This window comes from Amblyomma mixtum, chromosome 1 (genome assembly GCF_055824585.1).
Source record: "Amblyomma mixtum isolate Tamu chromosome 1, ASM5582458v1, whole genome shotgun sequence".
NCBI lineage: Eukaryota > Metazoa > Arthropoda > Arachnida > Ixodida > Ixodidae > Amblyomma > Amblyomma mixtum.
Genome location: NC_143012.1, coordinates 16,320,629 through 16,347,986, shown reverse-complemented (window position 1 = coordinate 16,347,986; position 27,358 = coordinate 16,320,629). Strand labels below are relative to the sequence as shown.

Sequence of the window (27,358 nt, the reverse complement as noted above, 5' to 3'; positions counted from 1 at the left end):
AATGGTCACATCGTGCTGACATGCAAAAACCACCATCCTTGTTTGTGTTGTTCAGAAAGTATTATCAGCAAAAACAAACACCCTACCAACATGCAAAGCTCATTACCCTGTTAAGCACCATGTTGGCAACTATAAGCAAACTGCTGTTTATAATTACCAACACTTTTGTTATATAACTTATATTATGTTCATAATGTTATATAACGTTTATAGCTACCAACACGAAGCAAAGAAATGACGTACCTTTCCGCAGGCCCGGCAGTGGTGTCGGCGCTTGAGCACTGTGAAGCGCCCGAAACACAGCATGCACGCGGGTGCTTCCTCGTCGGGAATCCAGAAGGGCTTCACTTTGCCCAGCATCTGCTCCTCTTCACTAAGTGGGGGAAGGAAACTCCGCTCTCCTTCGTCGTCGCCGCCTTCTTCCTCCCGCAGAAGCTGGTCGAGCTCCTCATCAGTGACATCGGGCGCAGCAGTGTCGAAGCCGACCACACGCTCGCCATCGTCCAGGCAACGCGCTTCGGTTATCACAGTCGCCTCATCCGTGCACACGTGGTCAGATGCGCCACCCTCTAGGTGCGCTGAATCGTCAAGCCCATCAGTGGACGGTGGGCCCGCTGAAGCGGACGATGAAGCCGACGACAAAGTTGATGGCGCTCTGACCGGAGAAGCAGGCAATGCTCCAGGAGGCGCGGATGACGACCTCGGAGGAGAGTACGAAAGCAATGCCGGATCAGGCGGTGACACTCTAGGTGGCGGAGACACAGACGGTGTAGCGGGTAGTGCGGATGACCCTTCAGATGGAGAGGTGGACGAAGCGTCCATTTCTCTGGTCAGGTCCTGCGTGGCGGGTTGTGTGGCCACCTGCTGTTCCTGCAAGTTTGTACTTTCAGTGGGACCGGAAGACTGGTCACAAAGCAACTCAGACGGACCACAGCTCGAAATATGGGCTGTCCCAGATGTTTGGGCATCATCTCCAGTTGCGGCTCTTGTCAATGCATCTGGCCCAGCTTGATGGGTGCCTTGTGACTTCTGCTCACTTTCCGAGCATGCAGACAGAGGTGCAAGAGGTGACTGGTCATTTGTCCTCTCTAAACATGGAACAGCAGGTGGCTTTGATGCCTGCTGTGCGTTGGATGTCAAATCATTACTACTTTCCTGCTTACTGGACCTGTCACCAGACACAGGAATCGAAGGTTTTAGTGCCTCTGGCAAATGGCCCACTGTCTGCGAACTACTGCTGCCCGGTAATTCACTAGAGCCTGATACAGAGGTGCCTCTTGCAACCCCACCGCTGGGCATGACAGCTTTAACTTGTGGAAGGTAGTTAACACTATCAAGCAGTGAAGAACCATGGATCGCTGTGCCATCCTGTGCTAAGTTGCTGCTAACAAGCTGCTGAGGGCTGCTTTCATTCTGCATCTTTGCACTGTCAGGAGAGAGGCTAATCAATGATTTGGGGGCTCCAGGGCACTTAGATGCATTAGAATCTTCAACAGGACTTAAGGAGAGCAAGTCAGGTCCCTGAAAGCTCTCTCCCGGAACTGAGCTCTTTGGAAGCACTGCATTAGAAGCACCATCACTGCAAACCCTATCCAAGATGGGTTCTGATGCTGCGGGCAATGTTCTCGATTCTGCAGAGGGCGCCGACAGCTCAGATACACCACTGGTCGTTCCTGGCTGTGCCCCACTGTTGTGTTGATGGCTTTGCCTGCTGTACGAATTAGCATCACCACCATTTTCATAACCGTCGGCTGCAGGAACAACAGGTCCACCACACGTTTCTGCAAGGGCATTATCATCTGGGGGCACTGCAGAAGAAGGCTGTCTCGAGGAGTAGCCAGGCCGCTCAACACAGTCTCTCAAACAGCTGCTTTGGTTGGGATCACTAACCGGCACAGTTGGCTTGTCGTGACCAATGACGTGGGTCGTGGTTTGCGCACCAGGGAAATCAACCCGATCTTGCAGGTGAGCAGTGGTCGTTTCAGCAGAACTCACTGGTATGTGTACCGTCACATTCTTGGTGGCATTCCTTTCTGAGTGAAATGCCGCTGCAGGAGGGGCATCGTCCCAAAAGTAAGCCTCGCCACTGGTGACACCATCACTACTCGCTTTCTTGGGGTCCGTCAGCACCCGTGCAGTGGTAGAAGCAATGACTGAAGAAGCAGGCGCAATGCTGTGGTCCCCATTCTGGTGTGGCACGTCACCGCGACACTTGGAATTTGGCTGGGCGGTGGGTCCGGATGCGTCTAAGGCGTGAAGCTGTGCCTCAGGAAGCCTTTCTGACAGCAAACCTGCAAAGATTTGACAAAACGATCACTTTTTTACTTTCCTTTTCTTTAAAAGTAGCCCCTTCTGGTTAAGTAACGCAACAGCAAAGGCAATAAGATTGACAAGCTATGCAAGAACATGTCGGGCCTCTTCCAATCAACATGACTGCACAGCCATTTCAGTGCAGTGATATGCAACCAAGACAAGCAGCTTAAAAGCTTGAGCCATTCCTTGAAAATGTATGTGCCCTAGAAACAAGAACACTCTTTGCCTTTACTGAGTATGAGCATATTACAGCTCCGAAAACCATTATACAGATGGCATTGTTGTGGTGTCCATTGACAGTAACGGAAAATAAGATCGCTTACTCATGCTTTGATTTTCCATAAAGCAGAAAAAAGTACAAGCTCTGAACAAAGCAGAAAAAGAAGTTCAATTGGCATATGTCTGTAGTAGGAGCTCTGAACGTTGTGCCATGAAGCAGAAATATGTGCTAATATACTGGCCTTCTGGAACCTCTTGTCATTTTTACAGATAAAAGTCTTCACGAGGCCAGGCTAAAGCCTTGGAGCCGGTCCTCTGTCTTTCTTCAGCAATCAACGCTGGTCCAGTTTCCGATGATAAGATTGCGATAGGCGCAGTTGATTGCAGGTGGCCTAGTGCCGGTTCTAAACAATTAGTGAGATAAGTTTGTCACAGAAGGGATTAAGGAACCGACGCCGAACAGCTGTACTAAAGGCGACTGAACAAACTGCCACGGAGTGTAACAGTCACATCTACCGTCTTCGCGCATTCCAGCGCCCCAGGCAGCGAGCTTCAACCTCGCACCTCCGTAAAAGCAGTGGCGAAGCGAAAATCTCGAACGTTCTCATCCCAAACAAGTCACGCCTCCGATTCGTCCGCTGTTGACGCGCGTGTGACTGGCGTAGTAAATACGTCGCCCGCACCCCGAAATGCGATGAACACACAAACAGCAGGCGCAGCCTTTTAACGCCCACCTTCGCTCTGCTCGAGTTCATCGAGCACTTTGTCTAGATCGACGGCGAACTTGTCCATCGTTGGCCGGCATCCATGCCACGTTTCCGGATCACTGCAAAAAATAAGAAAGCAGGGCAAACGGAGAACGAGCTCAGAGCTTCGTTGAGAGAAATAAAACAACAGCAACTTTACGCAACTGCTCGCTCAGCTAGACAGCTACAGGGTTCGGCAGCTTACCTCGAGCAAAGCCACCGGTAGTTTCATCGACCACGCTGGGAGCAGCAATCCGTGAAGCTGGGCGCTCCTTTCGAACGAGTCACAACATCTACGGAGGTTCCAGCGGAATACCAACACGGCACCGAACGTAGCGGGAGTACCGGGAAGATGGTCACACGCTACACACCACACTACGTCTCCCGACGCCCGCCACCGAGGTTTGTAGACGCAAGAAACAACCGTAGAGCAGAATCGTGGAAAAGGAACGCAGACACGATGAGACGGTTGGTCCTGACAGCAGACTAGTATCGTATGAAGGGAGAACCAGTTAAAAAATATATTTCCACCCAAGTCACTGCTGAACCACTACACAAACACAGCCACAGACTCGCGACAGGCTCGTCCAGGCACTATAGTGAACTAGAATACTATCCTAGTGGCGCGAACGGAAGGGCGCGGGCGTGCTCTTTGGCGTAGAAGCCACCAGGTGGCGCCACTGCAACTTTTTGCAGCGGCGTCGTCGCGGCTCCGTTCGGAGCTTGTGTATGCTTCTCCACGTCGTTGTGTCGGTGTGGTGCTCTAATACGCCGGTAGTTAATAAACATGCATGCCATTTGCTTCAACTAGCTTCAGAGTAACCTGATAGGCACTTTTTTTCCCAGCCGTGCCCCTTTGAGCAGTTCGGCGATGACGAAAAATCGCGTCGTTGCATGCCGTATGCTACCGAGAACGGGCAATGAGAGAGGCTCACGGTTTTGCCGGTGGGTGTTAGTTGTCTAGATGCATCTCTTACCAGGCTCATTTTGTTTACCTGTGATTATAGTTTGGTACTATGGGGTTTAATGTCTTTTTTTTTTATTCGACTTGTGTTTATATGAAAATTCTTTTTCCTGTAATGAGCTTTGCTGCCCTAACCTCTCGCCGACATGTGTGGTGCTTGTGGCCTAAAGGCATTTTTTACCTGCACCGTTCTAACTATCGCGTTTTTTGCTTCTCTTTATGTTCCTACATTGCATTGTTATATTTTTGTGACCTTTGTTTTTCCACATCAACCTTGTATACGCTCCCCCCTTATGTAATACCCCGACAGGGGCCTTTAAGGGACAATAAATGATGATGAAATGAATGTCCCAAAGCAACTCAGGCTATTGGGACACCGTAGTCGAGGGCTCCGGATAATTTCGACCACCTGGGGTTCTTTAAAGTTTTCTGACATCGCACAGCACACGGGCCTCTAGCATATCGCCTCCGACGAAATTCGATTGGCGCGGCCGGGATCGAACCGGCGTCTTTCGGGCCAGCAGCCGAGCACCATATCCACTGAGCCACCGTGGCGGCTTACAGTCATAGAAAACTGCCTTCCTCATTCATCTGTGCGCGCGCCTACGTGTCATCCAGTTTACGGAAACCTGTTTTTTTCTGAGGCGCTTAAGTGGCCTCAGAAACATATTTTGTTCACTGAATGTTATTCACGATTGAAAATATTTCCACCCCAATTTTCGGCAAGTCTTGCAATGTATGCATGACATATGCCAAGTTGAGAAGACACGGGAGGCGAGCATTATACCTTTATTGGCAAGTGCAGACATGTGAAAGAAAAATTGAAGCGAATATTGGTTTGATGGGAGGCACATTATTGGCGTAATCAGCCGAAATTAGGTTACATAGCAATGCCATCCGCGGAATCAGGGCTATAGCTTTCCTAAGAAGGTGCTTCGGAGATCTAAGTGCAACGACTCATTTTCAGGTACTTAGAAGCTTGGCGCTTCCGGTTGTTGCTGCTATTGAAGCTTTTTTCATAAAACAGTTGGTTGGTTTGGTTGGTTTATGGGGTTTAACGTCCCAAAGCGACTAAGGCTATCCCTAGCAAAAATTCTGATAGGATAAACTGTTAAGAATCCTATCAGTTCTGTCTATTGCATTATGAAACGATACAACTAATACACTGATAAAATTCCTTTTAGTTCTATTCTGGATGTATCAGCGTTATTCTGAGTATATAAGTCTATCAGTGTATTAAAGTATTCGTATTAGTGTACCAGATCTATGGCCTATCAGTACCTATATGTGTTGTATAGGTGTAGTATGTGCATCGAGGAGAAACAAGCTTTCTCGACAGCCAAGAAAATAAGTAAAAAACAATCTTTCTGTATTATCACAAAAGGCAGTACATATAATTCAAATGATGAAGCAAACAATTTGTGAAGGAATGCATAATAAAAATCTACACAACAAAATTAATGTACCAAGCAGTTCAAAAACGACTAATAAATTGATCACATTTAAAACAGCAAAGGTTTTTACATTGAATAACAATGAAACCCGCATCGTATTCACACCTGCCTTGTCCTGCAGGAAACAAAAAAAAATGCTGTGAAGAAAGTATTAACCCAATAAAAATCAACCACACCAACAGGAGGAGTGACAGAAAGTATTTCAAAACACTGCATATCCTGCAAGTTGTAAACCATAAAACAAACGAAAGGAGCCACTGACTAGAAATTCACTGTAAATGAACACATACCTTCTCGTCAAGAACACAACAGGAATAGCAGAAGGGTGATCACATTTAAAACAGGAATAATATTTTCGCATTAAACAGTAAAAGCTTGAGCCCAGAGTAGCAGGCAATAAAAGAAAACTGCTATAAGCAAACTACAAAAAGCAATCAACATCAACCACAGAACAGGTGGAGAAAAAAAATGCAAAATATCTCTGCACTCCTGAAAGACACGAAACTGAAGCAAACTTTACGACTAGGAATTTACACCAGCGCTTTTCCAATTCGTGAAACATGTACCAACCAGCCCGTATTTGCCCTCTTCTGTAATATTCTACCGGGCTTTATTAGTGTGTCAGTTGGAATTCTATGTTTTATGAGGATCTCTGTTTTCTGTAAAAGACTGATACATCATCCTATCAGGTCTTGTACATGGCACAGTGAGATCTATCTGCTCCCTACCAGTCTGGTACAGAGTTCTATGGGTCAGGTAGGAATATAAATCAGACTAATAGAAGGACCTGTACGACCTATACATATTTTTAAGAGACTTGTAGAAATTTCTATCAGTTTTTTTGCTAGGGATGAGAGACGCCGTAGTAGTGGAGGGCTCCGGAAATTGAAGGCGGGTTGTTATATAAAAAGCAGTGAGCTCTGCTGCCACATTCTCACAGTGGTCAGGACAGCCAAGCCGAAGCTCTATTTTTGCCTTAACCACCTGTACAATATCAACGATACTGCCTGCATGTAGTTCTAGGAGGCTAAAACATGTCGTGAAGGCATTTTTTAGGTCAGCTACAAATTTGTAGAGGGGAGCAGCGGGATACAGAAGACCACCGTTGTCTTTCATGCGAGTGAACGGGGCTAAGTTTTAGTTCCCAGCCGCCTCTTTGGTCCGCAAAAGCAAATTCAGGCAGCTTTCACAGCTCGTCTTCAGGACACATTTTCTGGCGACATAACCAGCTATATAAAATATTAGCCGGCTGTCACTTGATGCCACGGTGCAGGTGACACCCTCTGAACCTCAAAACTGTTTGGGTTGGTGTGGCTAGATGTGATCCCGTACAGGGCTTGTAATGCAACATTTTTGCCATGTAGAGCCATGGTTTGGTTTGGTTTATGGGGTTTAACGTCCCAAAACGACTAAGGCTATGAGAGACGCCGTAGTGGAGGGCTCCGGAAATTCCGACCACCTGGGGTTCTTTGACGTGCACTGACATCGCAAAGTACACGGGTCTCTAAAATTTCTCCTCCAAAGAATGGCTCTACGGACATTTTCCAGTTACACCTGAAAAGTAGAAAATGTATTACACAGATGTTCTCTTCCTGGTAAAAATACTGTGCGGCGAACAAAGACGCCTTAGGAGCTCCCGGATAACCGCTCCGACAGCCCGGAGCAAAGCAATGGGAGTCCGTCTTTCTTTTCGGCATCGTGCCTCTCTGTAGTATATAGCGCCAACTTCACACACGCAATACGATTTTCTCCGGATCACTCACATCTCGAGGAGTCACGCCGAAACGTAGAACGCACAGAAAACACTTCGGTTCAGCGCCCGGAGAGCCGTTCTGAACGTGAGAAGCAGCACGGCAGCGGCAGCGGCAGCGCAGGCTGGCGCAGGGCTAGTAAAAGGCGCAGTGGCGCCCCTTGCGGCGAGGAGCGGCGTTTTGCTTCAGCCGCTCCGCTGCCGCGCGCCTCCGTTCGCGCCACTAGATGAGTATTCTAGTTCACTATACCAGGCACCCAGATAGCACACACTAGGCCAAAACGACAGTTCTAGTATGCCCGCTCGTACACGCACGCATGAAGAAAGTTTCCTTTCTTCCGCTGCACAATGCGTAGCGCTGTAATCGATCACTGCACATTTTTACCACGGCATGTTTGCTAACAGTCGCACCGGCAACGACATCAACTGTTTGCCTAGAGAGAGCGCTGGGGTTTACTGAGGAGGACTGAAAATGGATGAGATTTGTGGATGAAATCAAGAGAGAGAACATAATAATCAAACTAAACATTTTGAAAGTAAAATAAAAAAGAACAATAAAAAATTATAGGGTAGGTAGCGTAAGCTGTCACCCGATAGAAAGGGCAATGCCGTTATCATTCATCCACGTATCCAAGTCTGGAGTGGGCCAACTATGTCGTTTCGCGTCCGTGCATCGCTTACGGCAGCGGCTCGTGCAGCGGCCCATATGTGTTCGCGCGATCGACGCGAAATGCGAAGTGTGGGGCGGAGGGGTCGCGAGAAAAGTGTTTCGGTTCAGTAAAGTTACGCAAGTTTGGGGCGCCTTTTGTAGGCAGTGCAGACGCCCGCGCATCACCCGAATTTGTTCGCGCGATCACAGATTTCGCCGAGGATCTACAATGCCTCAAAATAATAACCTTTTGTTCTCCGTGATCGTTCACGTCGTGTGCCTCGCCGCAGGTGAGTTCCTTGTTGTCATTGTCACCACACCTTGCATGGACCGTTAGCTGAAACGGATGTTTGAACTTGGGGCGGAGATAACGGTTCTTTGCGGCGCTCGCTTTCGTGCTAGCCAGTTGCGGCCGATCGGGAAACCCTAGCCTTGGTTGAGTCAGGAAAAGCTCGACAAGTTCCGAGTCGCGTTTTTTTTTTTTTTTTTTTTTCTGGCCTGACAGGATGCGTAGGAAATGCACGTAACTGGGACCACCACCATCTCCGAAAACGCGGATATGTTTGTGTTTCGGTTTCGTAACTTGCCGCATGTTGTGTAACTGCGAAACCACGAGGTGTGGACTTGCCCGCATGGTCCTCTGCCTCAGGCATGCTCTTAAGCAAGCCGTTCGATTCATAATTGATCGTTCCCTCAAGGACGGCGCAGCTGACTGCGGGAACCGTCTTTTAATTAAAATTGACTGAACTATTGTGTTCTGGCGGAAACTCGTTTCTTTTGCCAACAGTGGGAGCATTGTGGTTAAGGTGACGAGCGTTTATATAGTGTGCAGCAAAAAGAAGCAAAAAAAAAAAGGGAAAGGTTGCTGAAGCGAACCAGCATGCATAATTAATTCTGTCTAGCGAAGCGGCCGCAGGCTCGACGTGTAACAGCTAGAAAGGGCGCAGTACTGCGCTCAGTGCAGTTAAATGTCGGGGAACAAACATGCACAATCTGCCCCCCCCCCCCCCCCCCCCCCCCCCAAACCCCTCTATTAACAAAAAACGAAAACTCTCTCTCTCTCTCTCTCTCTCTCTCTCTCTCTCTATATATATATATATATATATATATATATATATATATATATATATATATATATATATATATATATATATATATTATAATGTGTGTGTGTGTCCGATAAGATAAGAACATGTCATGTGGAGAGGTAATTGCAGCCTGGCCTATTATTTTATTCGAAACATTTATGCAAGATTGCAAAGAGGGTTTGTGTGAAGGATTCAGCTTTAGAAGAAAAAAAACATACATTAAACCATTTTTCTCTTTCTTTTTTTTTTGCCAATCAGTGGCAGTTTTTCAGTAGACATGCACATACAATTCACGAGGTATAATTAAAAGCGAAAATAAAGCATATATACTTTTCGGTCCAGAAAATTTACAGGCCTCTTGAAGTTCTTGCACATCCGAAAGGCAGTTATTAAACTTTTTCTCCATACGTTTGTTATGCCTTGCAGTTTTGGTGAAAAATTCTGGGAAAATAGGTATATCACTGTTACCATTCTTTTCTAAACGTGAGTGTATACATATATGGCAGTACAGTGGAAATATCGTTTGAAGTCCACGTGTACTATAAGCGCTGCGCTACACAGGTGATAAGCTAACAATATAGCCTAAAAATGTTTTATCAAGGGTGTACAAGCAGTGTGCAGGATAGCTTAAAAGTGCTGCAAAAGTGAATAAAGTGTAAACCCCTCTCCTCTACCCACTAACTTCTGCTGGAGTGCTGTGCACTTTTCTGTAGCCACTTGTACGAAAGTATGTGTGCTGTCATTGTGTGCTATATGCCAGCTCATTTTAGTGATGTCATTTTAGCTGACATGCAATGCTCCGCTATTTTTTTCTTGCATTTTCATTTCACAATTAGCTGACATATATCCTTTCGCTGGGAGCATTGTCTGTCACTGAAATGCGATGCAGGTGTGTTGTACAGGATCGCACCGCATATGCCGCTTACCGTTTGCCAGAGCAACAGGCACTCAGCCAGAGTCTATTTTCGGTGTAGGTTAGAAAGAGAGAGGCGTGTCCAGTTGTCACTTTTTTCCCAAACAAGCGGTGCAGCCTGGATTGCAGTGCTACGCTTAAATTTTCCTGCTGCAGAGAGATGTCACGATGGTGCTGACGCATTCATTTTTGTTTTTTTCTAATTCAGAGCAGCTGCTATAACATTTCAAAACGCCAGCAGTTGCGGATGTGGCAGCAAAAGAGCTGCTGCTAAAGGTTTCGCTTGCTGCTACAGGTGACGCGCGCAGAAAATGGAGGGAGGAAAAAGAAAAAAAGAAAAGAGATCGAACACTTTTCATTCATCACAAAACACAATCAATGAACCGACATTGAACGTTGACATATTTAGCTTGTTCTAGTTTGTCTTGCTTGAAAAACTATCTTAGTGGGCAAGTAATGAAAAACAAGCGATATAGGCATCTGTCTTCATTCGTCACAGAATAGCAGCCGTTAGAGGAAGCCCCTGCAGGCGTTTCTCAACAGGATTGCATTAAAGGCAAGCGCAGAACAAAAAAGACACAAAAAAAGAAATGGGGCAAGTGGGCGGTGCCACATTCTGTATGCCACATTCCTCGCTGCTAGATCCTAGCAGCCGTGTCGGAAATTGCATAGATAAGATTAGAAGCACAAGGCTTATCTTGACGAGAATGGAAAGTTCGGCTATTTGGTTGCAGTACATATTGAAATGGGGGTAGCTCAAAGGATGAGGACTAGGAGAAGAAAACCAAAGACCGTATGCTGACAACGCAGACACGAGGGGTGAATTTATGAAATGGGTAGGGGAGGGGGCCTCTTCTTCAAGCGAAAAATTTCACACACAGTCATGTTGAACCCTATTTTTTTGGCAGGAGTCCAAGAAATTCATGTTTAAAGGGCCTGAACACTGGATTTTAAGGACCCAATTTTTTTACAACACAACGGAAAGCTGGCTGTCCAAGGAGCTGGATTCAGAAGTGGAAAATTTTAAAATTTTTTGCTGGATTCCGCAGCAGTTTTGTTGGAAACGGTGCAGGAAATTCGAACTTTTGTCCGCTAAAGGCAAATTTTGTTTGCCTTTAGTGGACACAGATATGGATACATTTAGTGGACATGGATACATTGCAGTCTCTCTGCATTGCTTTCTTCTTTGTCTTTCAGTGGCTGTTCCTGTCCTTGTCCTCTTTCTGGCTGGTCGGCCATTCAAACGGGGATTTTTCTGCGGTGATGAGTCACTCATGTACCCACATCGTGGCTCCACAGTCACATCTGCAATGCTCTACTCCTATGGTGCTCTAATACCTATTACAGTGGTGAGTGCACGGAATGACTGGATGTACTGAGAAACATAGAGTGGATGTTAGAGCATAGAGGAGTACACAGAGTGGAAGTAGATGTGCAGATGAATGACTGGATGTAAGTGGAATGTAGAAGGAATGTACGGACAGTTGCATCAATCAGAGAAAAAAATTTAAAAATTCCCTCGGCCTATCCACCTGCTTGTTAGGGCTCAAAATTTGCACAAAGGTGGCATTTGGCTGTCAGTTTTGTTTTATATTACGTTTGGGTGGAGTACTTGCCTGATTCGATTAAAAATAATGGGAAATCTTCATCGTCTGTGGCGACAGCGAACCAAAACTGCAAGCTTTTGCAGTAATGACACCGGTAGCACCATCATGTGCCCTCCAGACAAACGAGCACTCTACCGTGCGGGGAGGCTGCACAGAAACTCACAGGAGAAGCGCAATAAGTGGGGAGGAGCTGCGTACAACAGTGTTTTCTGTGCCAAATTTTGATAAAATAGCCGAGAAAGCACTTTCAAACCAACCGTGCAGCCTCTTTCACCCCTCTTGCACTTCGCCGCAGAATCATTGGTAGAGTGCTCATTCCTCCGGCGGGTACAGATGGCACTACGGGTACGACTGCTGCGAAAGCTTGCCGTTTCGACCCGCCATCACTGCATGTGATAGAGACTTTCAATTAATTCTGTCTGAATCAGGCAAGTACCCCATCCATACGAAGTGTAAAGCAAAGGTGACCATCAAATGCCACTGTGGTGCGAAATTGGAGCCCGAACAAGCAAGTGGTTAGGCTGAGAGAATTTTCTTTCGATTTTCTCAGATCGACGCAACAGTGTATATGCAGTGGACAGCTGAGTATTAAGGACTACATGGAGTTGAAGTGAGTGCATAGAGGAATGACTGGATGTACGGAGGAATGTAGAGTAGAAGTAAGAGCACAGCAGAGTATGAAGTGTGGAGCAATATCCCACTAGAAAGGAGTTGCCATTGCAAGAAATGTGCTTGGGCAATGCTCTGAAGTGATTCACATGTCTGAGCTGCCCTTCTGGCTTGTGGTGATAAATGGGTAGGGCTCCGGCTTGTCTGTTTTGTTCATGTGTAGCATGCCTTGCAGAAACAAATGTCTTACCTCTTTAAAGGTGCACTCAAGAGGATTCTGAACTTGTCTTTTTGCCGCGGGAACTCGATCTACACGTTCCTAGCATTCTTAGAAACTGCGACTTATTGCCCTCTGTGGCCGATTTCCCTAATTAAATCAAATAAACGTCCGGCTCCCGCTTTTATTTTTTGAATTCTCCGCATACGGTGGGCGAAGTCGACCAACGCGTGAAGTGCCTTTCAGCCAGCTCCGTGGAGGCTTTGCTTTCGCTTTATTTTGTTTTTTAGGTTTCCATGAATAAATAGTTTCATTCGCAGATAATATAGCCGCAAAATAAGCCTGCAGAAATAAAAATACGCGCGGACTATTTTCTACTATGGACTACAACGTATTACTCTGCCGATGGCAGAGCGGCAAGCCGCCACGGGACTGGGTGAAAGGCGCTCCATGCGTTGGTCGACTCCACCCACCGTACGCGGGCGGTGGACATTAATTAAGCCGGACGTTAATTCGATTTAATTACGGAAATCGGCCACACAGGGCAAAAATCGGAAGTTTCTAAGAATGCTGGGAACGTGTAGATTGAGTTCCCGCGGCAAAAAGACGAGTTCAGATTCCTCTTCAGTGCACCTTTAATGTCCTTGACATATGAAAATGTTTCTTGGTAGGCATTTTTTTTTTCCCCAATTTGTTTTTTCTTTGAGGAATTTCAAAAGCTCTAGCTGGAAGTGGGAGGAATAGTTACAGAAACAATAAATGAAAGCACAAATGAATTTAGAGAAGGATAACTTGGCAGCTGAGTAGAAAAGGTGCTGTCTGTTTATAATGACAGTTTTATTGATTCTACCTAACTTCGTTATTATAGCCAGCTGTTTGCTGAACCTCATTTCATCATGCTTTTTTCTCGCAATTTTTCAACACAGCAGACCTGCCTAGCAGTGTGTGAAAAACTTAAAGGGTGTTTTAGAAATTTTTCAACACAGTCTACCTACCAGTTCAAATCACAAAAAACTTAAAAGAAGACAATTTGTGCTGATATATGAGTTTGAGAGCGCTTTATCAATCACGGATGCCAATTGCAGTCACGTCAGGTGCTACAGTTTGCTTTTATCGAGTTTTGTTGTGAGTCTAGGTGGCAGAAATGACAGTTGCAGCATGATCGCAGTTCTCTTCGTTATAAAAAAGCGGTAGGGGTTTAACGTAGTTAAACTGAGTAGACGTGCGAAAGTAGCTGTTCATTAGGGGACACCTAAGCTCCATTCTTAAGTGTACGACGTGATAGCTTTCGTGGATTAATGCCCATATATGCAGAATTTTTGATTCTCTACTTAACATTCATAGGTGGTGATGAGTCCCCATACCACTCCAGCGTAGCGGTGCAGTGATTAAGCGATGTGCCACTGCATTGGCAGGTGGCTGTTTCGATCTCAGCCATTGGTAGGAATTGTGCGACCTCTCGCGATCAATCATTAACTTAACTGCCACCTGCGAGGGCAGGTTGTGATGATGCCACAAGGTTGAGTGACCTAGCAGGTGTGACGCCCTCCTCCCATTGGCTGCAGTTTGCACGGCATTCCTTTGAACTAACCTGAGCTTACCCGAGCTACTCGGCTTAGTTCGGTGCACAAGACAGACAAGGTGACGAGACTCTTGCTTGGGGTTGGTATATCGGGCGGAGCTGGTAAAGACCATAAATTCCTCTTTCTATTGTGCTTTGGTGAAGGGGTATGATTTAAATTTCTGTCTAGTCTGGTTCTTTTCTGACAACCGTTTTTGTTCACTCGCGCAGATGATTGTGCTAGAGGCTGTGAGAGCCAAGTTGCGTGTTCCCGAGACAATTGCCACAAGCAAGAAGCTGCTCCTGGGACGGATTGTACCAGTGCCACTGCAGGTGAAAAAATTTTTTTTCGAATCGAGAGGCATAATCATGCATATACTTTTGTACCGTGAGTTTTTACTTGTCTTTGTGAGCCCAGTGCATTTGTGCAAAGGCTGCTGCTCGTGTGAAACCTTTGCACATGGAAAACTAAGGTTTTGTGAGGCGTAAAATTGGTCATCTCATACGTGGCTTCAGATTGGCCTGGAAGTAGTAGTCCCTGCCTCCAGTGACGGGTGCCTCTACACACTATCCTTACACAGTACAGTTTTACCATATGCTGCAGGCATTGGGTGTAACACACTGTACGCATACTGCATAATACATGGCATGCGAAGCTTGTTACCCTCTTATTTTTACTTTGCATGTCTCGGCTGCTGTGTTTGAAAACCTCTAATGTGTAGGGCATGCTTCATCATATACTCCTGTTCCTTGACGTCAGTTTTTTGGCATGCGAAGCTCGTTCCCTCCTTCATATTGTTCTATGCGTCTCGGCTGCCTTGTTTGAAAACCTCATATGTAGAGGGCATGCTTCATCTGTGCCTCAGGTCCATAGAAACAATGTTCACACCTAATGGCCCTTGACATTGATTATCTGATATATAAAGCCTGTTGCCTTCTTCGTACCATGTTGTGCTGCATCTCAGTTGCCTTGTTTGAAAATTAACCTCTGACATATAGGGGAAGTTCTGTGCCACATGTGTGTAAGAGCAAACCTCGCGTTTGATCGCGCAGCTGCTTGGCAGCATATTGTGAGAAAGACATTTGAGCTGAGCTGGTGATGCTCATTGTTTGATGTTGTGTGCTGTAACGTGTGTTACGGCGTCAACCTGAAATTCTGCACTTCATTCTGAAAAAAAAGAAAAGAAAGAAAGAAAAAAAGCCTCTGCTGTTGACTAGGTCATCAGCTGAGGGAGCAAACAACCTCTGGAGCCAAATATTTCTTTTATTCTTATCCATGGACATTTTAAACATTAGATTCAGAACATAGCACATATTCCGGTTAAACACTAAGTAATAGTATCAGACATAATAGTGTCAACTTATTGCAGCTTCACTTCTTGAAATCTTGGGATGTACATGGTGTTTTTAGCCCAAAGCAGCTAGAAATTACATCTACCATGTACAGTGCTTGCAAGATGGGATCCTTTACTAACAGAGCTGGTTGAGCATCTCATTAGGCAATTTGCCAATGTATAATGTCTGGGACCAGTTGGTATTTTGCACATTTATGCTTAGTCTGAACAAAATGGGGGTAGATGTAGAAAACAGAAAGTTTTAAATGTGAAGATTATACTGTTCTGTTTTTAAAGGTCGAAGCAAATATTTATGAAGAGACAGTGAAGCAACTTGCAATTTAACTTCCACCTGCCATGGTGGGCAGTTTGCTTACAATCCAGTGGGCAGGTTGTGATGATGTCACAAGGTTACATGACCCACCTGCCTCCTAGGTTGCTTTTCTGGGTATTTTTCATGGATTTTTCACTCACGGTCAATGACGCCACCACCGAAGCCAACGACGCCAAAAGATTTTCTGCGAGATGATGTCCTTAACGCCGTTGCATTAAAAATCCGTGGTAAAGTGCCCCTTCTCTGTGAAATTCAAGAGCAGATAAGCCAGTGGTTCAGTTGGGGGAAGCATTAGAGGCTGTCCCTCAGTTATGCAACAATGGGTAGAATCGGTCCTAAAACATATCCTTCAGCAGTCCTAGCACACTATATTGGTTTCAGCATGTTGTGAATGCTATCATAAATCTTAAAAAGTATCACCGCAGCAATCATGGCGGCAGATGTTTCCAGATTTAATGAAGCAGTGCTGACATTGCGTGACACAGATATCCTGTGTGTGTGCAGTCTCCTCAGATGTTGAGACTTGTTTATGATTGCATGTCTATTCCTCCTTTGCTCACAGCGCATTGCTACTGTTGTGTATACAGGGTGTAACAAGGTGACAAAATGGCAGTTTTGCCAGCCCTCTCTGTCGTCTAGCAAAGTGGCGTTTACCGCATTCTTAACCCATTGTCATGTCTCCTTCCATGCTGGTACTTGCCGTTTACGTGACTACATGTGTCTTGTTTTTCTAGGTCCTGTACGTGCTCATCGGAGTGTTCCTGCTGGGTGCGGCGACAAGCCAGCTGATCACCGACATTGCCAAGTACACCATCGGGCGCCTGCGACCACACTTCTTCGACCTCTGCGAGCCGCGCAACCTGACTGCCCTGTGCAAAGTGCCCCACACCTATGTGGAGAAATTCACCTGCGGCGGCAATGCCACAAGCCATGAGCTGAAGGAGATGCGGCTCTCCTTCATGTCGGGACACTCGTCGTTCTCGGCCTACACCATGCTGTACACTGTGGTGAGCTTCGAACAGAGTCTTTAAAAGGCAGCCCTATGGTGCTCTTGCTGAACGCCCTCAGTCAGGGTGCTTATTTTTTAACAGCTTAAGAATTCTCATACTTTTAATTGGAGTCAAATCTCCGATACAAATTTCGCAGGATCGGGAAAAATGTTCTTATCACCCAAACAAAACAAAATCTGCAAGCAGAAGCACTGGAAATGCATTCACACAGGTTTGTTTACTGGTGACGAAATTTACTTAACACTTCGGTAAAACTCTTTGAGATCCCCAAGAGAATTTCTACTGTGGGGCCTCCTTCCATTAAACCTAACTCTGTCTATGCATTCTGTATCTGTATATACTTCTTCGTCAGTAATCCTGAAACCTGAATGCAGTTCTTAATGCAGTAGCAAATGAGTTTATGTCACGAGCAAACCAGGGTATGAGGTATGAGAAAATAAAATAAAAATGTGATACATGCAAATGGCGGCACCGTCACAGGATAGTGGATACGTGCCACTCAGCAAGCAGTCCAAATATGGCGGTTGATGGACCGACAATTGGAAAGAAACCGACGCACACACACAGAAGTTGCAACAGATGCTGCGAGAGATGTGAAATCTAATGCAATCGCATTCCACTCTTAACCCTTTGAGGGTCGAATTATTTTGAAGAAAACTTTCCCAGGTGGTCAAATTACTTTATTGCGGATCTTGAATCTACAAAATGTATATAATCGAGAATAAATAGTAAAAAAAAAATTAGGAACAGTACTTTGGTGACAGCATCACTCACAACTGGAAAATGTTCAATAGAATAGAATAGCAACGGTGATAAGCAAGCTAAGAGCAGCACCAATAAAGATAGAAATCAACTTTCGCCGCCTCTGCAAAACAGTGCCCACAAAGAGAAAACACGTTTCGCGCGACTCCGTTGCGATCCCGCGGCGGAATCGAAATCGCGTAGGCGTGTTGCCACAGAGGGCGAGAATACCTCGCGAGCAACGGTGATAAGCAAGCTAAGAGCAGAGCCAATAAAGATAGAAATCAACTTTGGCAGCCCCTGCAAGATAGTGCTGACAAAAAGAAAACTCAAATTTCGCGCGACTCCGTTGCGATCACGCGGCGAAACCAAAACTACAAAAGGGGTGTTGCCGCAGTCTGTGCCGCCGCGCTAAAGCTAGACATAAGTTCTGCTTATCTTCGTAAGAAGGCAGCACAAAATTCAAACACTTCTTGTAAGTCCTAAGAGGTGGCAGCACCCCCCAGTGAGCACGCATTGTTCTTTTGGCGCAAAATTTCAAACGGAAGATCGAAACCGTACCCGTACGGCAAAGACCTTGCGGGACAGAAAACCGCCGCCGTACATATACGGCAAAAACCTTCAAAGGGTTAAGGTGTGTTAAGCGTCTCCGTAGTTTTTGGTGAGAAGGTGGAGTTTAGATAAAACTGAGAGTACGTACAGTCTTTGTCAAAAGTAACCAGGCTCCATGGTTTGCTTCTCATTCGTATAGCAGAGCCCTCACGGCTTCCCCTGAGATCAAAAAGTTCTTTGAAGGTGAGAACAGGGGTTTTTCTTACCCTACAGAGATTTAGAGCTTGAGGGCTGGCATAGCTTTAATATACGACTGAGCAGAGAAACATGCAGCCTGGTTACTTTTGACAAAGACTGTACATAGCATAAGTGGCATAAGTTTTTTTTACACCAATGTTACACTGTGGCAGTGCTAGTTAGACCAGTCGGCAATATAAGTCTGTTGGCCTGAGAGAGAGAAAGTAATGGGGAAGGTTAAAATATGCAGAGAAGGTTGCGCTGTTGTGTCAGTGCTGCTTTCCCGTCCTAAAGGGCTGTATATGGGCCATGTCTGCATGTGTCGTTACATAAGAGCATGAGGGCTAACTGCTTTTAAAACACAGTGTGCACTTTGGAAATTTCACCTCCTCTGATTGTACACCACATCACCCAAGGATATTAACGAAGTTGATAGGCGAGATAGCATGGGCAGCGCTATTGTGTTCGAGAGCTTTGCGCCGAGTGCTGCTGATTTCTGGCTGAGCTTTAACTAAAACCTGACAGCCTGTGCCACCTGTGCTGACCACTGTCTGTTCTTTGTCTCTTTTCTTTTTTTCTTCACCCAGCTGTACATCCATGCACGGATGCCGTGGCGCAATTCTGTGGCAGTGGCTGCACGCACCGTCGTCCAGGTGGCGCTGGTGTCACTCGCCTGGTACACGGCACTCTCCCGCATCTCCGACTACAAGCACCACTGGAGCGATGTGCTGGCAGGAGCTACGCAGGGCTACCTGGTGGCCATTATTGTGGTGAGCTTTTTGCCTGCATGGTGACCGTTGTGGGGGTAGCACTTTCAGGATGGTAATAGACTGATTTCACCGGATGTGTGCACAGTGTATGCAGTGGCCATGGTGCCTGTAGACCTCACCGACATGCTCTTGCTGTGTAAAGCTCGAAACAGCACTCCCCCCGCTCTCCACCCCCGAAAAAAAAAAGTAGCCTGAATAAAGTGCCCAGTATAGCCACATTACGACTTATATCAGAGGGTTTTTTTCCTGTAGTTGTTTCCATGCAACATTTTGAAAGATTTTAGGTTTGGATATGAAAGCTACAGATTTAGGTGTACCATTTTTAGGCAACGAGGTAAGAGAAAAAGTCTTCACGCCTAATGCCTTTAGGTGAAACTTAAAAAGTTTCGTGAGAAATATAACCATAATTTTCTATAAAATTGACTTTGGCCAAGAAGCGAATTACACCTCACCAATCTGCATTTTGAAGCATAGCTGCATAGGTTACAATGCCTTTCCTTCATTCGTAATGACCCTTTCTAAGCATAGTTGCCATTCAGCACCTGCTAAAGACTGCAACTGTCAGCATCCTCCGCTGAAGCTGTAGTGAAACGTTCGGTGAAATCGGTCTGGTATCTAATTAGATGCTGACGACTGCTTTGCTCCAACTGAGAATGGCATGTGCGCTTCTTCAGACTCATTTACTGGCTCTTTTTCACTCACGATTCTATATACTACTGGTTTTTAGGTGCAAATCTTGTTTAACGCCGTGCATGTTTGAGGAACTTGTCTGTCTCGTCCAAAGTGAAGTATGCCATCACCTGTGGCAATGCAGAACCAAACACAAGAACAGATTTTTATAGCTCGAAGAGTGGTTGCATCGTTAACTAATGTAACGAGGCCATATGTGTGCCTTTTAGAAGGCTGTGTAACCCTTTCGTCACAACCTGGCAGATGCTTCTTTGCAACATATAATGTGACTGCTCTGTGTGCTGTGAAATTCTGCTTTTTTGGCTGAGTGTTACCACAGATGGTTTGCTTCAATTTATTCTGCACAGAACAGACAGATGTTGCAACTAAGTATGCCATTATGAAAAAGTGAATGCCAGGTACCACCTCTGTCCAATTTGCACGCAAGCTAGGTGGCTGGCTGATAGTAGCACTTAAATCTTGTCTTCGATAACAGAACAATGGCCAGTGCAAGTAGCACTACACTAGCCTGCTGTGAAAGGCACGAACACATCTTGCAGGGTTTAGTCAGCAATGCTTGCTATTCTTGTACTATTGATCTTAGGTGTAAACGACAGCTATCAGCATTGTGCTGCTATCAGCATGACAGAACAGAAACTGTTTTTATCAGGCTTTTTGTCGTCCCGATTTTTGTCATGATTTTCTTTAGTTTTGGCATGTTGTATGCTGCATGTAAGCTACCACCTGCTGCATGTAAGCTGCAAAGGAATGTGGGAGTAAAGCACAAAACTGGTTGCAAGTGGGCAGGGCGTTGGGAGACACTTCTCCCAGTTCTGTGCATGCATGTGCAAGATGTGTCTGTCTTGTTGAAACAAGTCAGGCGAGACAGCAGTAGCACTCACAGCCATTTGGCACATTGTGTTCCATGAGAACAAACCATTAAAAGCGCATTTCACAATACCCAGCAAAAAGGAAAAAAAAAGGCTGCATGTGATTTGTACATGAAATTTGCAAAAAAAAAAAAGGGGGGGGGGGGGGGGGGGCATACAAGCGATAGTCATCTCATGCCAAGCAACTAAAGACAAACTTAATTGGGCTGTATGCATCTGGATTTAAGATTGAAAGGAATTAACAAGTGCTATTTTGTGTATCCTGTTAAGTAAACTTACTGCAGCTGTGAACAGCTCTAAGACTTTTCACACCTGGCGATCTCTTTGCATTTCGAAGTAGATCAACTAACATTCGGCTGCAGAAACTCTGCATGACTAACGAAACTAACCACTATTTTTCTGGCATGTTTTTATGTATGTGCTTGGAAGTGGATCAACTCATACTCAGCTTCAATAACTCTGCATGGCTAGTAAAACTATTCACTGTTTTGCCAGCATGTTTGATGACGCTTAGAACTGCGCATTGACCACAAAAGCTGTTGGTCCCCTTGATTTCTATTTCGTGAAGTAGAGGCTAGCTAATCTGCATGAGTCCTTGATTGTGTTGTTTTGCATTTTTTGTTTCCACAGTTTTAAGTGATGCAGTTCTGGTCATGATACTGTGGGTTTGGGCTCCTCCGTATTTTGCAATAATTCAGAGAAATTCCAAGGTTTTTTTAATTTCTTTAGTCTGCTGTGCTGTCAGTGGGATTTGAAGCTGCATAATTCGAGCAGCACTTTCAATTTTTAAAGCTTTTTTTTTTACTTTGATGGGTCTTCTGTGATCAAGAGTGGATAAAACACAGGCATTTTATAAAGTATTTTGTAATCAGCATCAGGTTAAGCTTGGTCCTAACCTGATGCTGAAAGATGCCTGAATTTATGCTTGAAAGGCGCCTCAGAAGTGCATTACAGAGAAGCAGGCAGAAGTGGATGTACTGTAATCATGATGAACAGTTTCTAATGATTTTTCGCGAGCATTTTCTTTCATAGCTAGTTCATTATTAAGTCCACTCTAATGCCGTGTATATATTTTTTTGTGTCCTCCAAGCAGCCTGTCTTAGCACAGAAACCATGTCCATGTGAGCAGCTCTAGATTAAGCTCATCTGGCTGGTGTAAATAAAGATGAGTCAGGTACAAGGCAATGTTAAAGGAGAAAGGCCGCCAAGTTTTTGGTTCCGTGTTTTCTTCTTTGTAATGACGCGCAAGAGATATTGATACAGCTCAGAAGTGGACGAAGAAGAAGTGCTTCGCCATCTCGCTTGTGACGAGGAAGAGGAAGTGGTTCTGGCGTGACGACAGATGGAATGCTATCTCCTGCGGTCGTTCCCCGTTCTGAGGGCACGGGTCGTCCGGCGCGAAACCACGCAGGCCCACGCGGCGGTATGGGCACGCCCTGTAGAGGTGACCCGCCTCGCCACAGTGATAGCAGAGGGGCCGACGATCCGGGGCACGCCACACTTCACTCTTTCGCGGCCGCTGATACGCTGGCGGAGCGTCACCACGAGGGGAGCTCGACGAGAGCACTGCTGGAGTCGCGGCAGTGACGTCGTACCCAGGGGCCTGGCGCAGGACGGACGCATACGTGGGCCTTGCATCAGGCTGGCGAGGAACCTCGGAAATCTGGTGCTGTTGTGCTGCCAGGCGCACCTCGTCCCGGATGACTTCGCTCAGTGGCGTGAAAGATGGCGTCTCGGACGGCGTACGGAAGGCCTGCAGTTCCTCTCTGACGACGGATCGGACCAGCTCGCGTAGAAAGGCCGCGTCGATACCGGGAGGCATGGAGATGGGATCAGGCCCGAAGGTGTTGACGTCGCGATTGTACTGGCGGGCTCGCTGTTCCAGCGTCTTCTCCATAGTTGCCGCCTCGGTGAGGAACTCTGCCACAGTGCTTGGTGGGCTGCGCACGAGTCCTGCGAAGAGCTCTTGCTTGACACCCCGCATGAGGTGGCGAAGCTTCTTGTCTTCTGTCATGTTGGGATCCGCGTGCTTAAAAAGGCGAGTCATGTCCTCGTAGTACATGCGTACACTCTCGTTGTGGCGCTGGTTGCGCGAGTGTAACGCAGCTTCTGCTCGCTCGCGACGGTCTGCATTCGGAAAAGTGGCTTTAAGATTGCGGCAGAAAGCTTCCCAGGACGTAAACGAAGCTTCATGATTTTCGAACCATGTCCGAGCCGACTCTTCAAGTGCAAAATAGACATTGTGGAGCTTACGGTTGTCACTCCAGCCGTTGTAACGGGCAACCCGTTCGAATATCTCGAGCCAATCCTCGGCGTCCTCGAACACGTCGCCATGAAATGACGGGGGTGTTCGTGGCTGATGACAGAGGATGTGCGCCGGGAGCGTGGTCTCAGTTGCCATGGCAGCTGGTGCCTCCGAAGGCCGGGGTTGCGTCGCCCTGGTTGCAGCCGGAAGGAGTCCAAATTCAGGGGACGCTCCACGGAGGCGGCGGCCGCGGCGCTGGTGAACTGGGGTGAGATCCGTATTGGTCGGTAGCCTACGCGGGTCTGGAAGCGTACCCCGCACCTCCACCAGATTTGTCACGAATATTACACAGCACACAGCGACACAAGAACTGCTCCAGTCTGCCGAGCGGTCACCAGCAAGAAGACGAACCACTTCCTCTTGTCTCAGCGTACCGCGTCAAATAATCCGTCGCGACTGCCAGCGCCGTAAGTCTCCTCCCTTCAAACCCGCAGGATTTCTTCATCCCATAGCGCCTCCGAAGACGCCTTTCCAACAAGTGGGAATGGACCTACTCGGCCCTTTCCCGAAGTCATCCACTGGAAAACGTTGGATTGCTGTCGCGACGGATTATTTGACGCGGTACGCTGAGACAACGGCGCTTGCAAACGGAACTGCTGTCGAAGTGGCTACGTTTTTTGTACACAACATCGTGCTGCGTCATGGCGCTCCTGCGGTTATAATTACTGACCGTGGAGCTGCTTTCACAGCCCGCTTGACTCAGGCAGTCCTAGATCTGACCCACACCAGCCATAGGCGTACAACAGCGTACCACCCACAGACAAATGGTTTGGTAGAGCGCCTTAACAGAACCCTGGCCGACATGCTCTCCATGTATGTAGATGTGGAGCATAAAACATGGGACCAAATTCTCCCATACGTAACGTTCGCTTACAATACGGCCCTGCAAGAGACAACGCGGCTCACGCCCTTCCAGCTTGTCTTCGGTTGTCCAGTTGTTACTTCTTTGGATGCCATGTTGCCCGTCGACCCTCAGTGTGACCTAGAGCCAGATCTTGACGTCGCCACTTTCGTTCAGCGGGCTGAAGAAGCACGTCAACTGGCCAGGCAGCGAATACACCGTCAACAGCACGCCGACGCTGACCGCTACAATCTCGGACGGCGATTTGTTACGTACGAACCAGGCGACCACGTGTGGGTTTGGACACCAGTTCGTCGCCGTGAGTTGTCCGAAAAATTACTGCGCCGATACTTCGGACCTTACCGAGTTCTCCGCCGCATTAACGACGTGACGTACGAAGTTTCACCGGCAACCCCAGGCCGCCCTTCGCGCAGACCACCGCATCCGGATGTTGTGCACGTCGTTCGTATGAAGCCGTACCACGACCGTCCTGCTGATTGTACTTGACGCTGAGTGCCGCCGGTTGTGTGTCGTGATAGCTGTGTCTCACTTTCCGTGTCTAACCCATTTTCCCCTCTGTGAAAGCGGCCCGCATCGAGGCGATGCTGCAGGGGAGGGAGCAATGATACAGCTCAGAAGTGGACGAAGAAGAAGTGCTTCGCCATCTCGCTTGTGACGAGGAAGAGGAAGTGGTTCGTCTTCTTGCTGGTGACCGCTCGGCAGACTGGAGCAGTTCTTGTGTCGCTGTGTGCTGTGTAATATTCGTGACAATATTACTATACGTGGATCACCACATGGTATCGGTAGGTGAGAGAAGAAATTTGATTATAAATTATTTAGCGGATCTAGGCGAATACCACATGGTGATCCACGTATAATCATGTCTTGTGCATCATTGCTAAGAAGAAAACACGCAACGAAAAATTAGTTCACTGCCAACGATCATGATCCAAGCTTTTGAGGCTAAATCTGAGCTCTGTGGAGCCTACTTACATGATAAGTCATTAGTTAGCCTTGGGTCACATTCTGAAAGGGCATTTTGGCAGGCTAGTTGGTGTACAATGTGAAATGAGTGAAAGAGCGCTAATGACTAGTGTACGAATGTGTAGTCATGTCACGTCCTTGTCATAGTGGTGTTTCCCTCACTTATAATCATATTCTGTTCAGTTTAGATGATGTGCATGGTCCTTAGGGGCTTGGCCTTGTACAGGTAGACTGTGTTTGTAGCGAACATTACGGCCGGCGCTAATCCTGGCCTTTTTTTAAATTCATGCTGTGCAGTGGGCAGTGTTCTTTGGCACCGACTGGCACCGCCGCACCAAGTTTTTGGCTCCGGATTTCGAAGCTTTCTCCATATCTGAGAAAAAAACTGTTTATGGTGCAGCCTGAGGCTGCGGAACCTGTTCCGTGCATTTATACTCTTTCCTAGGCTGCTATTTGGCTGAATCTACTTTCTGGGACATTAGGTTTGCTCGTGAAATGCAAAAGAGGAGGTAGCTGTGTTTTTTTACTTTTTTGTCTCTTCTGTCAGGTTTAGGTGATACAGTCTTTCTGAATGGCCAGGTAATGTCACATAAATAGAGGCACCAATGGGGGTACATCCGATGACACCTGTTGGCATGAAATACAAACGTCCCTTGCTGCTTTTTGCCATGAGAACCACAGCAGAATGGGCTGTGGAGTGGGAAGGAAAAGCTTATAAATGCCAGTTGAATTGTGATCGTCATCAGCTTCAGGAAAGCAAACCCCTCAGCTTGTGGTAGCTTACTGAAACTTACAAAGGGTTATTGCAATAAGGGAAGTGCAAAGTTTTTTGATGATCTAGCTAGGCCATCAGTGCCTGTGAGGGAACCAACAACATTGCACCTAGCGAATAATAAAGCTGTGCCTTCAGAAGGTGTACTAGTATTAAAGTTGTGGTCACATTGACAGTATTAGCTGCAATACTGCTGTTCTATCACTTAGTAGCAATATGTAGTATCGCATAGTTTTGCTACTCATAAAAACTAATGAAATAACTAAGTTTTGTTGTTGCGGTCTTAGCCTTTTTACAATTGCTCATTTTATTTCATTTGCGGGAATACCACAATTTCAGACGCTGTACTTCATATTATTTTTTCTTTTATATGCTCAGGTAAAAGTTGGATTTAGTCTTTGATAGCACTATGCCAGATAGAGCCAACTGAGGAGCTGTTCATTTTCATTTTAGTACTGCTTGAAGCTTATCATGATGCGAATAAAGGCGAGGACATAGGATAAGCATGAAAAATGACATGTTTTGGTTTGAGACATTGGTTGGTACCTTTTGTCAATGTTTCTTCTTTGGGAAAGCCAAGCATCAGGTTGAAAGGTGCCTGTCATCAGCATTCTTGATATAATCTCACCCTGTGCTTCCCACGGCTAATCTATTGCTATCCTGCAAACTTCCTGTCTTCATCTTTTTATCCACATTACTGTTTGCCTTGGCTAGTTTACCGTTCCTTTTATGGCGAGAGGTGCTATTTGGAGACTCCCCGAGCCAGCTATGAAGACGAATCTGTAACATGGAGGAAAATTTCATTTACATTTTAATCGCATATTTATGGGGGGAAGAGGGTGTGAGAAATAAATTTTTATTAATGAAGTCACAACTATGAAATCTTCAGGGAACATGCATTTTTGCGTGCTGATTCCAAATATGTAATTTAATTTTATGTAAAACAAATACTTTTGCACTTATGCAATATGTTAGGTAACTTTTGCCAAGAGTTTGAAAGAAATTATACTGCAAGGATCTTGTTAGATTGTATGCCATTGGTTTCTCTTGATATCATGCTATGCAATAAGGGTAAAATTATAATCCCGCCAGTTATAGAAGGGGGGCTATAGGATGTTGAAATCATCAGTTTCTTCCTGTTTGTGAAGTGGCAAATTCAAAACCCTGTAATTCAACTTCTGTGATAGGCAGGATAATAATTTTGCCCTTATTGCACAGTTTGATGTCAAGACAAGTAAATGGCATGCGTCCTAGCAAGTTTCCTGCAGCAAAATATATTGAAAGCTCTTGGCAATTATATTAATTTTAAAATTCACACTAGGCAGATTTAGGTTGCTCGAGGATCAATGATCCATCGAGGGAGGTTGGCCAAAGGCCTTTTTCGAAGCATTTCACCCCAGAAGAGCTGAGCACCAGGCCGGGGGACATTGGTTCGTTGTATATTGGTTCTTTTCTGTAGTCTTTTTGAAGGCTGTTATGTGCTTTTAATATTTGCATGTAAATTGTCTTTAATGGCAAACTATATAAAGTATCGATGTCTACACTCCGCTGATTTACAGATAATCAAATAAATTACTGTAATAGGCTCACTTGCGTTGTGTTTGGTTTATTGGCACATAAGCAGCTAAGGCCATCATGTGCCAAGCTCGGATTTGACTTGTCCTGTGCGTCATTTTGCTATGACAGGTGCAAAGCTCAAAGGTAGAACTGAAATTGCAGCTGTGTAAAACGAGACTGCAAAATCAAATGTAATAAAACATGTGCACAGCTTTATTTTATTCATTAATGAGCTGCACCTGGTGTGATCATACAATGGACAAATTAAACCG

The 27,358-nt window shown here is 46.1% G+C and overlaps 1 protein-coding gene and 1 pseudogene across 2 annotated transcripts in view; one reads left to right on the top strand and one right to left on the bottom strand.

The window, feature by feature from the left end:
• Sara (Smad anchor for receptor activation) overlaps window positions 1-3,898 on the bottom strand; it is a 31,303-nt gene extending 27,405 nt beyond the window's left edge. The window contains exons 1-3 of the mRNA XM_089544270.1: window positions 3,484-3,898; window positions 3,267-3,358; window positions 244-2,291 (exon numbers count right to left, since the gene is read on the bottom strand). Coding sequence (XP_089400396.1) covers window positions 244-2,291; window positions 3,267-3,324 — 2,106 coding nt within the window. The 5' untranslated portion in view covers window positions 3,325-3,358; window positions 3,484-3,898. The remainder of the gene's footprint in view (window positions 1-243; window positions 2,292-3,266; window positions 3,359-3,483) is intronic.
• Window positions 3,899-8,102: 4,204 nt separating this feature from the next.
• Window positions 8,103-27,358, top strand: part of LOC149365566 (putative phosphatidate phosphatase) — a 37,499-nt pseudogene continuing 18,243 nt past the window's right edge. Inside the window, exons 1-5 of the transcript XR_016282987.1 lie at window positions 8,103-8,385; window positions 11,294-11,445; window positions 14,322-14,423; window positions 16,493-16,765; window positions 18,886-19,068. The product of XR_016282987.1 is annotated as a putative phosphatidate phosphatase (transcript). The remainder of the gene's footprint in view (window positions 8,386-11,293; window positions 11,446-14,321; window positions 14,424-16,492; window positions 16,766-18,885; window positions 19,069-27,358) is intronic.